Source organism: Python bivittatus, unplaced genomic scaffold, assembly GCF_059951505.1.
Source record: "Python bivittatus isolate LINGU-HERP-01145 unplaced genomic scaffold, Pbiv_v1 ctg000480_np1212, whole genome shotgun sequence".
In the NCBI taxonomy this organism is placed as follows: Eukaryota; Metazoa; Chordata; class Lepidosauria; order Squamata; family Pythonidae; genus Python; species Python bivittatus.
In genome coordinates this window covers 31,025,943-31,043,192 of record NW_028277075.1, presented here as the reverse complement: position 1 = coordinate 31,043,192, position 17,250 = coordinate 31,025,943, and the positions used below count along the sequence as shown (strand labels likewise).

The 17,250-nt window shown below is 36.0% G+C and overlaps 1 protein-coding gene across 8 annotated transcripts in view; it reads left to right on the top strand.

The window, feature by feature from the left end:
- The window catches only part of GPHN (gephyrin), a 284,049-nt gene that overhangs the window by 262,422 nt on the left and 4,377 nt on the right, over positions 1-17,250 (top strand). For all 8 annotated transcript variants that reach the window (XM_088145626.1, XM_088145622.1, XM_088145627.1 and 5 more), the window contains 5 exons: positions 6,400-6,487; positions 8,205-8,278; positions 12,162-12,226; positions 12,771-12,874; positions 14,096-14,192. In XM_088145626.1, the coding sequence (XP_088001752.1) occupies positions 6,400-6,487; positions 8,205-8,278; positions 12,162-12,226; positions 12,771-12,874; positions 14,096-14,192 (428 nt within the window). The remainder of the gene's footprint in view (positions 1-6,399; positions 6,488-8,204; positions 8,279-12,161; positions 12,227-12,770; positions 12,875-14,095; positions 14,193-17,250) is intronic.

The window sequence follows — 17,250 nt, the reverse complement described above, 5'->3', positions numbered from 1 at the left end:
AGACTCTCTCTCCAAGATGCTCTCTCTCCTGGAGTCAGCATCCGAAAATACTAGTGCTCTCTGCTGTTTTATATCTCAGCAAAAGAGTACTTTCAGATAGATTATAGACTTCTTTTATTTTCCTTCTTTCTGGATGTGTTTTATATAATACTATGATACCATTATTATATTATAAAACAATTCATTATACAACTCTGTTGATCCAGTTTGAGGCAGAATTTTCAAGGGCTCCTTTATGACAGCTGATTCTTCATTAAATGAGAATTGTATTTTTGAAATGTTAATATCAGATATGATAAAAACAAGTTGCAGTGATTGAGAGAGTTAACTGAGTAAAAAGATTAAGGCAAGAGGCTATTGTAGGAATGATTTGAGGAATCTGTTAATGATCTATGGAGAAGTAAATTGGAACAGTACTGTGATAATTCAGCTCCCAAAGCCCCATCCTCTCATGCCATATTGCTTCATAATAACTATATCTTTCAAAGGAATGATATAAGTGGGTTAATATAGTGGGTTGCCAATTTTAATGAGCAAGTTATTGAAACTTTTTCATAAGGGATTAAGCACTTACATCAGCAGAAATGAGTAATCTAGCCAAGAGAGATTTAAATGAAAGTCAAGTAAAACTGTTCAGTTAAGAGTTTCTTAAAGGGTATGTTGGCTTACTGAATTAACATTAAAGCAAGTTTGTGTGTGTGTGCAGGAGAATGGTAGTATGTGAGTTCCCATCGCAGTCATATATACACATACATACATACACCAAGTTTTGATTCCTGGCGACTGCCTGAACAAGTCCCTGCAGTTTTCTTGGCAAGAGTTCAGAATTGGTTTGCCATTGCCTGCTTTCTAAGGCTGAGAGACCAAAGTCAGCCAGCTTCCTTCATTCCTAAGGCAGAACTAGAATTCACAGCCTCCCGGTTTCTAACGTGGTGCCTAACCACTACACCAAAATGGTTCTCTCAAAATAATACATGGAAGCAAGGTATTATGAATTGGTTATATGGTTTTCTAGAATATTTATTTATTGGATTATATCTCTGTTTTCCTTATTTTAATGTCACCTAATATTAACCAGAATATTAGTTAAGCTGATTTTCTGTTTGTTAGTCAGATAGACAGATATAATTAATCTAGGAAAGAAAAAGAATACCAATTTCAGAAAGGTACATTCATAACACTTAGAATTTAGTGATATTTCATAAGATAATTGGGACATTGATAACGTTCATATTTAACTCACTTTTCAGTTTAAAATCTACAATGAAGAATATAGTTAATTATCTATTTAAATTCCTCCAGTAGCAAACTATTCCACTGTTGAATAGCTTTTGCTATTAGGAACTGTCTCCTAGTTTTTAGCTGATACTTAACTTCTTATAAAAGAAGCTCCATGGGGAAAGACTAAAAACAATGGCTAAAAACTGCAGAGAACAAGCTTGCTTCATTTTCTGCTTTGCAGCCTTCCAGATACTTGAAAATAACAATCAGCTTCTCCAGACTAACTGTGGTATTGTTGTCTCAGAGCTTGTTATTTGTTTTGATGTATATTGCTTGTTCATAATGCTGCTAATTTATAAATTTAGTTCACTGTCTGCTGCTTGATAGTCTTATCTACAAATTAAGGGAAGGAACAATAGAACAATTAAATAAACATTATGTGTCTTTGATTAGGTGAGATGAGATCACAATTGATTCAGATATACTCCATCTAAAGGCATCAGAATTTGATCTTAGAAATGTGCAAATTAGATTTATTTGTCTAAGCTTAAAACATATAGGTTACGACTACTGGTATTGAGTAAGACTGATTGATGAATCTTTCTATAATTTGGTTATTGTTTAGTGATGAGAAATGGAAAGAAGAGGGTTTTTTTTTTAATTTCTGTAATATTAGAGAAGGTATTAAGTTACTGTAAATGCTTATACTTGTTTGGGGGGGGAGTCATTTTTTATATGTTTTTCTTTTTTCTTTTTCTTTCTTTTGTTCTCTTTCTTCTTTTTTGTTTGTATATCTTTTCTAATTCTGTATTAGCTTTTAGCTGTGTAAAACTCTAATAAAAGTATAAAAATAAAAAAAAAATCTGCAAATAAAATCTTGACTTCCTTGTTCCAATATGCCAGAAGTGGGGATTTCTCACTACCTAGGGAAACTTCATCCTGCATTAAGTAACAACACGAATAGTTCCATAAATAGCACATTTTTCTTATAAAGTAATCATTTTTGTTAACTAAATGAAGAATTGAACCATGAGAGGATGAAATGTCGATCAGTATTAGCAATCTGTTTTATTTGCTTTGTGCTGTGTGGAACAATCACTAATGTTGCTCTTTGGAAATTCAGTACATTTCCAAAGTGGATTTTTGAGTTGGCTGCCTACTTTAAGAGACCCGCTCTTCCCCTCTTGATCAATAGGGCTTTATTCTGGTTAAAGGATGATAAGAGGAATGTAAGCTGATGACAGAAACGAAAAGCTAGCATTATGTGTGATCTTTTTGACAAAGCTGCAATATGTAGTCCTTTCCCTTGTAACTCAGACTGCCATATCTGCATCCCATTCTGGAATGCCCCCAATCTTTGAGTAGGACTTTCCAGAAAAATGCTTGAAGTAAAGTCTCTTTCTCCCCGATCCTTCCTTCACATTTTAAAAAAATCTAACCTGAAGTTTCTCTGGTTGTCAGGTACTAACCTACATGACAGAATTTGTCATGTTATCATGACCAGAATTGTTGATGTCTTATCCATATAAAGTAGGCATGAACAGCCATTACTTATAATGGAGGGAGCATAATTTTTTTAAACAGAAGATTGGAGTTTTGAAAAATGGCAGCAATTTTATTGGTGATAACAGCTACTGAAGTGTTTGCTCTTCATTTTACCACAGAGATTTGTAAAATGTCACTACTTGTTATATTCAGAGAGTCCTGGAGCATTTTGCCTATGGGTGCATTCCATTCTCCTGTAAGGTTGGTGAGACTTCATGTACCTTTCCCCTAGAAAAAGAGGAAATGGAACTAAAATCCTGGCCCCATGTCTTCCAGCCACTGTGGTTGTTCACTTTTGAAAAAAAAAAGTTTTGAAAAGCTGCAGAAGCTTGTTTCACCTGTCTTGCAACCATTCTTGTGTATGTCTCCTTAGAAGTAAGTGTCATTCAATCCATTTCTCTAGGAATGAGTTTTTAAGATTGTGTTCTTAAGAAATTACTACCATTTTTGTTACCACATACTATGGTCCTTTACAAAGGACAGCAGTCTACAATATATAGATTTTATTTTCTATGTAAAAATAAGTTCCTTGCAAACTCATGGCCATAAATTTTAGAGAACATCAAAGAACAGCAGAATAATATTTAAAAGAAAAAAACTTTTAAAACAAAATCAAGGAAAGGGGGTTGAAATGTATGATGAGCCAGACCCTTCTTTAGACCTTGCCTTTCATATCCCTGAGTCTCACTATACTTTAATAGTAACCAAACAAGAGGATCTACAATTGAAGTCTAAGGATATGATGTAATTCCCAATAATTCAGTTGGACAAGAAAATAACTAAATATGCCATGTAGAGGATAGTTGAACCTGTAAGATGGTAGGATGAAATGCTCAAATCTTCTTTCCCAGAAGCCCTCTGAGTCTCCACATCCTGTCCCTGCCTCCTGCTTTGGAGAAGCAGCTTGCTAGTTCTTGTGTCCACCATCTTTTTTCTGGCATAATTGAGGTGTTTAAATGTTCATAAGGGGCATAGGTCTACCCTCACTGGTCCAGTGGCAGTTATACTGAACAACAAAAGGAGGGGGGAATGTAGTCAAATGGATCCCAATTGTGTTAAAAGATATACCCAAGAATTAATTCTGATATGTAAAATATTTAAAGTATTTTGAGTTTCATTTTAAAAATGCTCTATTGAAGTACTGCACTTTGGGACAACTTTGCAGTGAGACCACAATTTATCTATCTTTCATGATAAGGCCATGATAAGGATGACTCAAGTTCTACTATGAACCTTGCATCATTCAGTATAAGAGTTGATTCTCAGATTGATAAGAAAAGTAGTTGCTCTTTCCAAAACTATCAGCAGGTGCAGTGTAATGGTATGTGGGAATGACCTTGGGAGATGGGGGAAGAGATGCTGCCTAAGGAACAGTCAGAAAAGAGACAGGATGGCCCGCTGCTGTATAACAGGCAGAGAATAAAAACTCAGAAAGGAACCTCCCTAACCTATCAAGCTATAAAAGAGAAAGCAGGAGATTTGTAGTTTCAGACTTGCAAGATTGATGTCAGCCTTCCCAGGTAAACCAGACAGGAAACATGACCAGATGAGTTAATTCTACTGTATTGTAAGGCTACATTAACAGAATCTTGCAAGTCTGAAAATACAAATTTCCTGGCGTCTCTTCTCTCTCCATTATGCAGCTGCAGGCTATGCCCCCTCTTATCTGATTGTTCCCTAGACAACATTCCCCCCCCCCGCCCAATCTCCCAAGGTCATTCCCTCATACCAACCCTTTCCCCTCCCACCCCTTTTGATATTCATGGTTAGAAACCAAGGCAGAGCTTCTGGAAGGTGTAAGTTGTACCCTACCAAATAGATTCACAATCATTTTAGAAACAATACAAATCTCTTACTTTTTTGCCTCCCTGCCAACCAGCTGATAAATAGAGCTCTGACAGAAGCAAGAGGTATTGAGAGGGGTTGGTTTTGGAAGATTTGGGAGTTACTGTGGAAGCTGAGGTGGGTGTCTGGAGACTACAGTTTCATCAGAAGGAAGAAAGAAAACACAAGTCTGAGAAGATGACAGCAAAGAGCACTAGCTGGGATGTCAGGGCAACAAATGAAGACAAGCAAAAACAGCTGACAGCAGTCTGAAGAAAAGGGAAAGCAACAAATACTGAAGTAACAGTCTGAGGTAGAGGTGAAGTTTCTTCCAGCCTAAAAAGGAATCTCAGAGAGGTAGAAGCAGAGCAACGCCTGAGAGCAATGGCTGATAAATCTTATTAATCAAAGCTCTAAGACAGTTATTTCTTGTAATCAACTACTTTCAGTCCTGGCTGATAGAAGCCTGACATTATACACGGAATGAAGAAAGGGTCATTGGAGAATATTGATCTGGATCCTGGCATCCAGGTCTCAGTAATTCAGGAAGGGGGGCAAGTGACCATCCAGAAGACTGCTTGTGATGGGGCAATGGCAAATAAGGTCAGCATCAGTTCACAATTTTTTTCTGGAATGACACACTTATCACAGAATTGTTATTTAAAAAAGAAACTTTTACAGGCAAGGGCAGCTAGGCAGGCATTTAAATGATTAAATAGGCTCATTTTATTACCTGTACCATTAAAAGATCATGTCCTTTTCTGCATCAAATGGTGCTTATTCTCAAGAAAATGTGTTTAATATCAGAACAGCAGAAGCAAATTCCATTTTAATCCAGTAGTCACAGTGGTGCTATGATAAGAATTTAAAATGTGAAACTGGAGTCTCAGAATATTTTTACCAGGATTAGATTTTTTTTTTCATTTTACTTGTTGCTTTTACACTAACATGACAAGAACAAAACTGTTCTAAAGGAATGTAATTATATAATTATGACTAGGGAAAAGGCAAAGGGTAGTTACGTAGTGCACAATGCTGATAATAAATATATGTCTGCTTAAAGGGAGCCCTCCATAATGCAGGGTCTAGTGCAAATTATCTGCATTATATTCAAAACATCTCTTAAGGTATATTGTGCCTACTACAGTGACTTAAGTTTATATATCAAGTTTAATAAAAGAGTAATAAGTGAGAAGAAATAGGGCTATGAGGTTTAACAGATCAACAGTAGACTCCTTGCTGTGGGTTGGATCTTGTCAGGTGCTGATAACACCAATCCATAGTCATATATGAAAAAAACTTCATGAAAAGCTCAGACTGAGCGGAATAGTTGCATCTAGGAGTAGTTCTGGAGTAAGAATGAGAAACCACAAATACCATGGATCTATCTTATTTTGTAGGTTCTATGCAGAATGAGACTCTTGGAGACTAGATTTTATTTCTGAAAGATATTTGGTAAATTATTATTTCTTCTTTTCCTCCTTTTCTGGCTGCTGCTTAACTTTCTCCTATATCCCATCAGTCTAAATTAGTGCAACCTGTGACATGACTATATTGCCTTCTTGAGTGTCAGCCTGAAATAGCTTATTGCAGGCAGTGAAATCTCTCTGCATTTAATTAACTTTTCCAGTACATACATAAAATTCTGGGCGTTCTATTATGATTTCTCAGTTGTCTTGCTCTTGAATATATATTCTTCCTGTGTAAGAAAATCAACAGAGTTGTATCTTTTTGTTACCTCTTCCTTTGAAGTGCATAAACTCTACACATTCATTACCATTAATCATTTTTCCTGTTGTCGTTCTACAGCCCAGATGATTTACTTAATGCCTTGAATGAAGGAATCAGCCGTGCTGATGTCATCATCACATCAGGGGGCGTGTCAATGGGAGAAAAGGTATGGGCAGTGGACACTATTAGATCAAAGCAGGTGGTATAAGATTAAATAAAGTAATGGGACAAAAACACCTTAAGGAATGATAAGTATAAGTGATAGCAGAGGCAAATCCTTGGACACCAAAATGAATCTAAAGGACCTGATATTAATGTCATCAAAAAGACAGCAGGCTTGTGGAGCTGCACAGTATTCAGAATCAGCATAGGTACCCTTTGTCTATACATTGACTGCTCCTTAGAGGACAGCTTGTTGCCATCTCCTTAACTCAAATGCATACTTTTCTGAGCCCATGGAAGTACTCTGCAAACCCTGGAAAAGATGTGGCTTCTTTAAGGAGTATCTGGTAGGTACAGAGTGCTGCCAATGCCAGATCCAAAGCAGTCTTTCCTGCTTCACATCTGAATACTGTCAACAACTGTGCAGAGTCTAAAAGCTCTGGAGCTTTCTCCTGTGAATTCTATCCTTTCTGCCACCACCATCCTGCTCTTCATAGAACTGCATGGGACAGCCAGGATAAGCTCAGAGGCTTCAAGACTATCTTCTATTCTCACTGGCATCATTAAAAGAGCCTTGGAGCTTAGAAGTCTTCTTGTAGCCCTGCTGAGTTGGATCAAGCCCTCTCTATCACCTCACCTCCCACACTGTATTACTTATAGGATGGCCTCATCCAGACTGGGAAGGCTATAGAGTCTCAGTTTTTCCTGTCTATGTAGTTCCAGTATATCTCAGGCAATTAGACATCATAGGAACTGCAGATGCTGTCCCATATCTGTATTCATGCGTATACTTTGGTTACAGTTTTACATTCTCTGATGAAGGTATATAGGTCTGCAGCTCTGCAGACAACTATGTCATTTACTGTTTGCAGACCAACAACATTTTTGTATTTAGTGCCTGTCATCAAAAAGCCAATTGAAAAACTTCTATATTAGGAACGACACTCAAATGCAAAATTAGTCATGAGCATACTGACATAGAACAGAAAGACCTAAACAAATCAATGGCTTCTTCTCAATTCTTGGATGATGTTACATGCCATTCTTTGTTAGTAGAGCAATATGTCTGATAAATCTGAAAAGAAAAAAAATTCAGATGTACTAATCAGTTCTGAAACATCTGATATCCCTCTTCATAAAGGGACAATAGTGTTCCACCATCTGATGTTGGGTAGTTACAGTTTTGTGATGCTGTTTGATGTTGTTACCAGTTTTATTATGTTGTTATATAGAAATATTTATACTGGTATCACTAAGCACCATTTGAGGGAAAAGTATATACAAATTCAATAAATTGGGATGTGCAACCTCTTTTTGCCAACTTCTGCATTTGTTGGATAATCTGTTGGGGCCTGCAGGGTGAGTAGGTTTGAAGCAAGTCTTGGGTGGAGTGAGACCCAAAATTGGGAAGTGGATGAGGACCCATTTTATTTAAAAAAAAACAACAACTTTCTGACACTCCACCCTCTCCCAAACTGTAGGTAGCTTTTATTAGATGTTTGATATGATCTTTTGTGTAGAAGATTTGAAATTTGGACTTACTGGCACATTATCTTAGCCTGCAAACTTCTGGTTGCCTATTCTTGAAATAAATGTATTATATATGTCTTTGATCTGTGCCTGGCCAGCTGTCTAGGACTGGATGATGGCTCATCTTACATATATCTTAATTAATACCTTAGAATCCCTTTTTGTTTGTCTGTCTGTTTGTTTCCAAATAGGACTATCTTAAACAGGTGCTGGATATTGATCTTCATGCCCAGATCCATTTTGGCAGGGTTTTTATGAAACCAGGGTAAGTAATATTTCTCATGTAGTGTTAGTCTTGCATATATGCTAACATCTTACTGATCATCAGCATCTTGGAAGATATTATTATTTGTGTATGTGTTTGGTTTTATTCTATTTTTACTGTATTTTTATATTGTTTTTATTGTAATTAATATTTATTGTTTTTTTATTGTGAACCACCCAGAGTCACTTTTTTGTGAGATGGGCGGTATCTAAATTGGATGGATGGATGGATGGATGGATGGATGGATGGATGGATGGATGGATGGATGGATGGACGGACAGCTGAACAATATTGGAAGGGCTTAATGCTTTGCCCAATAACCCACAGAAAGCACGTTCTAATAAGGAATATTACATTGCCCTTTTTTCCCAAAATTATTCCATGACAAGTGCTGCTAAATAATCATACTAATTACTAATAAGTTATCTATGAATGGTGCAGAAGAGGGACATTTTACATTTCCTGTTAAGAACAGAAGAACCTGTTGAAAACAAAAGAGTAAACAAGAGGTACCAGTCACTCCAGACCTCCTTGTTGAAAAGCATGGATGCTTTTGAAAGTTAGCTTGAAGATTGTTTGAGAGGGTTGCCTGCCTGCTCAGTATTTGTAATACCTAAACAGGGCTTCTCAGTCTTTCCCTTTGTGATTAGCTCAGTTCATTTCCACATAGTTTTGCGTCCTCCCACTTTCTTTTTTTAAAATCATTTCTGTTTCCCTGTGCATCAAGTTTTGCTTCTTTTTTGCTGTTCCTACTGGAAGAAAGAAGTGGGGAGAGGTGTATTTGTGTTTTTCTGTATCTGAAAATTGGGAATTGTTGAACCTGGCAGTGAGAGAATGATTGGTATATGCAGATAGGGATCGGTCAGTTTTGTAAACAGGATACTTTATTTTACAGGCAATTCATTTTAATGAGCAATGATTCAATTAATGTAAATCCATTTTTCTCTCCTTGCCTCAAATGTGGCTTCTGGGAAATAGATATACTCATATATGCATATACATACTTAGCAGAAGAAGGATAATCTCCATGACAGGTTTCAACTGGAGTTGGCAACCAGAGGTTGGCAAAATGGAGAATTTGGACATTGCACAGGATTTGTGCTTATGTTTGTAATTATTTTTATCTACTTTTCTTTGTGGGATCATTTTAAATTCAGAGTTGTCTTCCTTTCAGGTAAATATTGTAGATACCAAAAGTTTAGCAAGATGCCTTGTCAATTAACTATGTTAATTGGCCTATGTTAGATGATGAGCAATAGAGAAAATGAAAGGGACAAAGGAAGACTGAAAGCTTATGGATTTATCATGGGATACACAAACTTCAGTCTGGAATCATCTTTATTTAACAAAACAAGAAGCAGGAAGGACTGGACTCCCCCGCTCTTTCACTTTACTAAAACATTCAGATTGTTGGTGATATGAAAGTGTCTAATGTCTAGACTACACACCACTGGGAGGAATAATTGGTCTGACCTGAATATGTTTTTGAATAGTTGTCCTGAATAGTTTTGTGTTCTTACATTAGAGCAAATGTTTGTGGCCATCAGCCCCAGAGTGGAGCATTTTAGAGCTACACAATGGTAAAAAGGTGTCATTTCCCCTTTCATTTCTTTTAAAACATCCTTCACATTGCACATGTTTCCCTTAAATATAATAAGCTGTTAAGGTTTGAAAAAGATAATTTCTTCTCCTCTTCTTTCAACATTACCTCCAGCTTCTCCAGCTTCCCCTATTTTTCTCACCCAATCAGGCTTATCCGGTATTATTTACCAATTCATACAAATTGGCATTGTAGGGGTTCTTCAAATATTTTTTATAACAACACTTTCTAGTGTTGATCCAAATTCACTATTAGTAGAAATGATCAATCACTAAGTAAAATCAATCTTTAATAATACAGAGAAGAAAGGAGGAGAAAATATATGGCTACCACTAAAGTAAGCAGTCCCATATTTTTATTAGTGTATAATTTCAACAGGTAGCATTTTCATCATATAGCAGTCTCATATATTAAATATATCCAAATACTAAACATACTAGTAGAAAACACACTGCCATTATTCAGGTTCATATTAACATTTGACATAAAAATTCCCATTTCTCTGACCTCTCAAAAAGTAGCCAGTGTAGTGGTATTCTCTTTCCTTAAACATTAAAGTGGGCAGGAAGATCTTGGTTTCACTTTTCCATCATCCACATGATTAAACCTTAGGCAGCCAGACTGTTATCTTAATGATGTATATAGGTAACTTATTTCCTTTTTTTTAATGTGTGTGTGTGTAATTTTTATTAAAAGAAAAATCAGAAATATGAACATGAAATAATAGAAAGTAAGATTAAAGAAAAGAAAAAGAAGAGTTATATACAGTGAAAAAGTAAGAAAAGTGTGAAAAGAAATACAAAAAGAAAAGATATATAAAGAAGCGACTTCTGATCTTCTGTACAGCATTTATAAACATCCTCTCTCCTTCATTAAAATGACATTATTATTCTCTTCTTCCTATAATCAACCCTTTTTAATCAGCAAATCCATAAATCACCAGTTCATTTTTTTCATTTTCAGCAAAAAGTCCATAAGAAGTTTCCAGTCTTTAATAAAAGTGCTTGTTGTCTTATTCCTGATCAAACAGGTCAATTTTGCCATTTCTGCAAATTCCATAATCTGTACAATCCATTCCTTCGTTGTGGGTATTTCAGTATTTTTCCATCTTTGTGCATACAGTAGTCTTGCTGCCATTACCATATAAAAAACCAATCTTCCATAAGTCTTTTCTAATTGGTTATCCATAAGTTCCAGTAATAACAGTTCTGGTTTCATCTGAATTTTAATCTTTAGAATTCTTTGTATCATAATATGTATTAGTATCCAGTATTTTTTTGCTTTTTCACAAGTCCACCATGCATGGTAAAATGGCCCTTCATGTTTTCCACATTTCCAACACTGATTAGAAGTACCTTTATACATCTTAGCTAATTTTTCTGGTGTCATATACCAACAGTACATTATTTTGTAAAAATTCTCTCTTAAATTCTAATACATTCTGAATTCAGTCCTTTTCACCACATTCTCTCCCATCTGTATATGTATAGCCAAAATTCTTAGCCCATTTTATCATGCACTCCTTAACTTTTTCCTTCATTTCACATCTCAGCAAAAGTCTATACATTTTAGCAATCACATATTTATCATTTGTACACGATTCAGTTTCAAATTCCATTTTATGTTTTTCAGTTCCAATTACTTTTTTATCTATATTGAATCCCTTTCTTAATTGTGCATATGAAAACTATTGAAAACTAAATTCCTCTGCAGTCAGTTGTTCTCTTGACTTTATCCCGTTGATTTATTTCAAAGTTACAGAGCTGCGCTTTAATTTTTTTTAAATAAGGTAAAATACATAGGAACATTCATCTTTGGAATGTTAATTAAATCTCATTGAACTTAGTGGGATGTAATTTTTAGACATACTTGGAAAGGTGGTGTTGGAGGATTTAGCAAACAAGCAATCTGAAACATTATTGTTAACATGCTGTAATTGTCTGATAAATAATTGGGTTACAAATGGAAATAGTTGTCTAAATGGACAATTTAGCATAACAAAGATGAATTTATGTTGAAAAAAATCAGTCATATAGTGGACAAGATATTGCCACATTTGTGGATTTTGTTGGCTTAAAATCTGGCTTTCTCATGGGAAAATATGATGGAATTAGAAAGTGCTATTAATTCAACATTTTATTTCCTGTATTTTATGAGAATCATTACATGTTCCAAGGATGTTAAAGTAGCAAAAATGAAGCAATGAAAAATATTTCATATTATTGACAAAATTTATAAATAAGGGTTTAGTTCATAATTTTAACAATTGGCATCACTTCCTAGGTTGCCTACAACCTTTGCAACTTTGGATATTGATGGGGTAAGAAAAATCATCTTTGCGCTCCCAGGTAAGGTTTATTAAATTTTATATATCTTCATGCTCATAAATATCAAACAAATTTTAAGTCAAATGTTCCAAATCTTCACGTTCCTTACAGCAAATATCTTAGTAATTTCTAATCTGCTATGTATCATTGCATCTTCCATGTAACAATATATGTACATGAGAATGCTATTATTTTTCTGAACCAAAAGTGTATTTTTTAAAATCCATTATGCTATTAGTCCTTCTTACTCTTTAGTTCATCAGATATGCCTGAAAAAAATTTTTAGAAACACTATTGATATGAAACACAATTTATGTCAAAGTAACAAATGTGCATGAAACCTTTTCCTTTTCTTTTTGTTGTTTGTAATGGTGTTGTGGCTTTGATATGTATGTTGAATACTTGTGTGAAAAGTAGACTGTAAATAAAATTTCAAAAGAATATGTATTATTGAACATGTCCTCTATGCTTAGAAGCTTGAAGTGTGCTATAGCAATGCAATATGTGTTCTTATTCTCCAAACAATTCTCAAGTGCTTATCAGACAACTGTTTCTTGATCTTTAGGGAATCCTGTGTCAGCAGTTGTTACCTGCAATCTTTTTGTTGTCCCAGCATTGAGGAAGATGCAAGGAATTTTGGATCCTCGTCCAACTATTATAAAAGCCAGGGTAAGAGTTTTCAAATACAAGGTGAGTTTTTGAGATGCTCTACCTAGATGGACCAGTATCACAGAGCTGAAGAAATAACCTTTAAATAGTCTAAAGTTCAAAGAACTTAGGTGAAATATTGCAAGAAGGGAAACATTAAAGAAATGCCTGTATGGTGAATCATAGCTATTGGGGATGGACAGTATTTGATGAGTAAAGCATTGATCTTACTATTCTTGTATTATTTGTAATAAAATATGGGTGCTCAAATTTTGTCAATAGAGTAAATAGTCTGAGGCATATTAAACAATTTGTTTCTAAGGAAAGAAATGCACAGTTCAGAGTCTTGGCCATGCAGCTAATCTGCAGTTTGAAACCTCGAGATCCTTGTTAGAGAGCAATTTGAAGTCCAACTGAGGCATAACTGAATTTTACATAGACTTAAATAGGATTCCCTTCCTGCCCCTCCTAGTCTTCTCTCTTTGGGCCAAATGGAAGAGTCAAAGTCCCTGCAGGCCTGGAATGGCTGATAAAAAGCAAAGAACAGCTCATCCCTGAAGAGTCTCTTGCCCAAGGAATGTCAGTGATGGACAGCTATTTGCTCCCCACCAACTCTTTTCAACCCTATGTGTTGTCTAACTTTCCTTATAGAAATCAGTGGTGAAAAAATATGTGGTTTGCAACGTGACAAGAGCATTGCAACTTACACTTAGTTTGTAAAGATTTATAAAGCTCCTACAGATCAAAATTTCACAGAGAACACTGAAATTTTCCACTTATTTTTTGAGGCAGAGAAACCATTCATTTATTCCTAGACTATAATCCTACTGAATTCCTTTTCTCTGTATTTTATTGTTATATCTCACCAATCTTATGTAATATTTCAGATTTGCATATTATTTTTTTAACACTCATAACTAAATATTTAATAGCTTTTATATAGGAGTTTCTCTTTTCCATTGCACTCTACCTCAAACTTTGTTTACTTGCTTGTGTTGCATTTGGCAACAATATAGTTTGGGGAAAGGGCCAAGGAACTAAGAGTAGGATAGACTCATAGAGATACTAAGAGTGAAGTTTGGGACGAAAAACCATGTTCACTTTTCTGGTCTATTCTAATCAAATTATTCCTCTCTGTGTTTTATACATGTTATTTGCATCCGTGAGCTAATCATGGGCCCTTGGAGAGGGGCATTTTAAATTGCTTAATGACATTGTATTTGCTTTGTGTGTTTTCTACAGTTATCATGTGATGTAAAATTGGACCCTCGTCCAGAATACCATCGGTGCATACTGACTTGGCATCACCAAGAACCACTGCCTTGGGCACAAAGTACAGGTTAGCTCTTACAAGTTCTTTCTACCTTTTGGACTTTTTGTTGAGTTCACAAGTTGTGGAACATGAAATATAAAGAAACATGAATGATGACTGGTACTTTCTCTAATTTTGAATGGCATGTAACATTTGAAACCATGAACCAAACCTGTAACATCTAAGACATTCCCCCCAACCTTTATCCTTCCTTGCTCCAAGTTCAGCTCATTAATCAGCTGTAAAATAAGCAAGAAACATGAATATCTTCTGATTGTTTCTGTCTCCATTACATGTCACAGCATATACAGTTATATTAACTAATTGATGCAACTTAGATCAAGTATCTTCTGTTTGTCTTTTGAAGTCTTGACATCAAATATTTCTTTGTATATAGAAAATATTTAGGATTGGGGGAGAGAACAGATTGAATTTTATTTATATATGTAATATTGAAATATTTACTTGACCATCAGAGAAACATCATTTCCTTTGAGAATTAAGTCATTCATAAAATAAGTGCTTCATGATACAAAAGTTCACGAAGCAGCTGTCTAGTTATGGAATGAAACAGGTATTTTAATTTTGCATCTGGATTCTTTATATACTTTGGAAAAATGATCATTTTGAGAATTAAAACAAGCTTAACATGCTGTCTTGCACCTTGGCATTATTGGACTATTTTAAATAACATTTTAAAAAATGAAGAGCAATGCACAATAACCCAGGATTGCAGAAAATGCATATGCACATTTACTTCTTCTTTACCTCTTCTTGGTACCATAACCTGTAAGTAAACCTGGAAGGGTTTGCTTATCATTACTTTCCAGTGCCCTTGACTTCTTCTTCCTAAACAATCCAGGGACTGTAAACAAGAATAAGCATTGATTGGTGTGTTATTCTGGCTTGTAAGGAAAGCAACAAGGCATGGTATGTGCAAAATGCTAGACAGATTTTCCCAGATGATTTAAAGAAATGGGGGATGAGCAGAAGTGGTGTAAAACACAGTAAGTTCACGTTATTTAGAATCTTGTTTTCTATAAAAGTTTACTCTGAAGATCATGTAAATTCTCCCTTGAATAAAGCCCAATTGTTGATGACTTCATGGGCATGTCCATGCAGTTTGCCTGGCAGCAACACAGAAGTGGCTTGCCCTTGCCTTCTTCCAGGATGTTAGTCGAGCTTTCAGCCTTGGGATTACCTGGTTGCCTCCAAGTACTAACCAGGCCTGACCTGTTCAATTTCCAAGCCCAGTTAGTCAGTCAGATGCTGCCTTTTAAGTATAACTCAATTATTTCTCTCTTTGAGACAGAAAACATTTCATAGAACCATGTTTTTCTTAGATTTCCAACATTTCGTGATGTAAAGAAGTAAATTACAGGAAAATTCTGTTGTGTTTGAGATGGCACTGTCTCTCCTACTACTATAATCCTGTATTGCTAGTCAAGATATCATATATGTTGTGAGAGTCATTGAGAGCCAAGCAGCACACAAGTTTAATAACTTATTATTATTGGTCGCACAGTCACCCAGATGTTTAGACTGCATTTGTCATTTTTATCCTCCTATCAAGTCCTTCCCAAGGGCCTGGGATAGGCAGATGTTGTTTGATGATGTTAAAGGTACCATCACAGGATGTAAGCTGTTCCAAGTAAAGCTGCCTTTTGCAACTGACTGATGGTAATTTTGTCAATGCCGATGGTGGTGCTCCAGATGTTTCGGGATTGCACCCAAGGCATCTATTACTATTGGTACTATCTTTGCTTTCTTTTGCCACAGTCGTTCTATTTCTATTTGCAGGTCTTTGTATTTTGTGATTTTCTCCAGTTCTTTCTCTTCTCTTCTGTTATCTCCAGGTATTGCAATGTCCATTATCCAGATTTTTTTGTCTTTCTTATCAACAGTTGTCAAGTCTGGGGTGTTATGTGGCAGGTGCTTGTCTGTTTGAATTCTAAAGTCCCAGAGCACTTTAGCTTCTTCATTTTCTATTACTTTGTCTGTTTTGTGGACCCACCAGTTCTTGCTTGCAGGCAAATGGTATTTCTTGCAGATATTCCAATGCACTATTGTTGCTACTTTGGCATGTCGTTTTTGTAGTCAGTCTGTGCGATCTTCTTGCAGCAGCTAACTAGGTAGTCCACTGTTTCTTCAGCTTCTTTGCAGAGGCAGCATTTGCTGTCTGTTGCTGTCTTCTCAATTCTGCCTTTATATGCATTTGTTCTTAAGGCTTGGTCTTGTGCAGCCAGAATTAGCCCCTCTGCCTCTTTCTTCACCGTTCCTGCTCTTAGCCATTGCCAGGTCTTGTTGTTACCTGCTTTGACTGCAAGTTTCTTTGTGTACTGGCCATGCAGTACTTTGCCTTGCCATGTCTCTTTTCTATTCTTCATTTGGACTTTCTTGTAGGCCAGTTTGGTCTCTTCAGTATTCAGTAAGCCTTCATGGTGTACTAGCTTCAGTGCATCTTCTCCATTGTCCTTCAGATAGTCTTCTAATGCCTATTTTTCTTCTTCAACTGTCTGGTGTACTTGCAACATTCCAAGTCCACCTATGCTCCTTGGTAAGTAGAGTCTGTCAACATTGCTGGGTGGATGAAGTGTGTGATTCATTGTCATTATTTTTCTGGTCTTTCTGTCCAGGGCTTCTAGTTCTGCTTGAGTCCAGTCCACTATTCCAGCTCTGTATCTAATGACTGGAATTGCCCAGGTGTTAATCACCTTGATGGTATTTCCTTCACTGACTACACTCTTATGGTAGTCATTCCTAACCTTCTTCTTGATTTCAATGTGCTTGATGTTGTCAGCTTAAAGGATGCCCAGGCATTTGTAGTGATCTTCTTCATCCAGATTCTTGATGTTATTTCCATAGGGCATCTTGATTCCTTCAGTTTTCACTATTTTTCCCCATTGATGGTAAGGGTGGCACATTTGTCCAGTCCAAACTCCAATGCAATGTCTTGGCTGTATATTCAGAAAGTGTTGAGCAGCAATTCTATTTCAGATGGTGTTTTTCCATACAGCTGCAGATTGTCCATATAAAGGAGGTGGGATAGCCTGGCAGATATTTTTGATGTTTGATAGCCATGGCC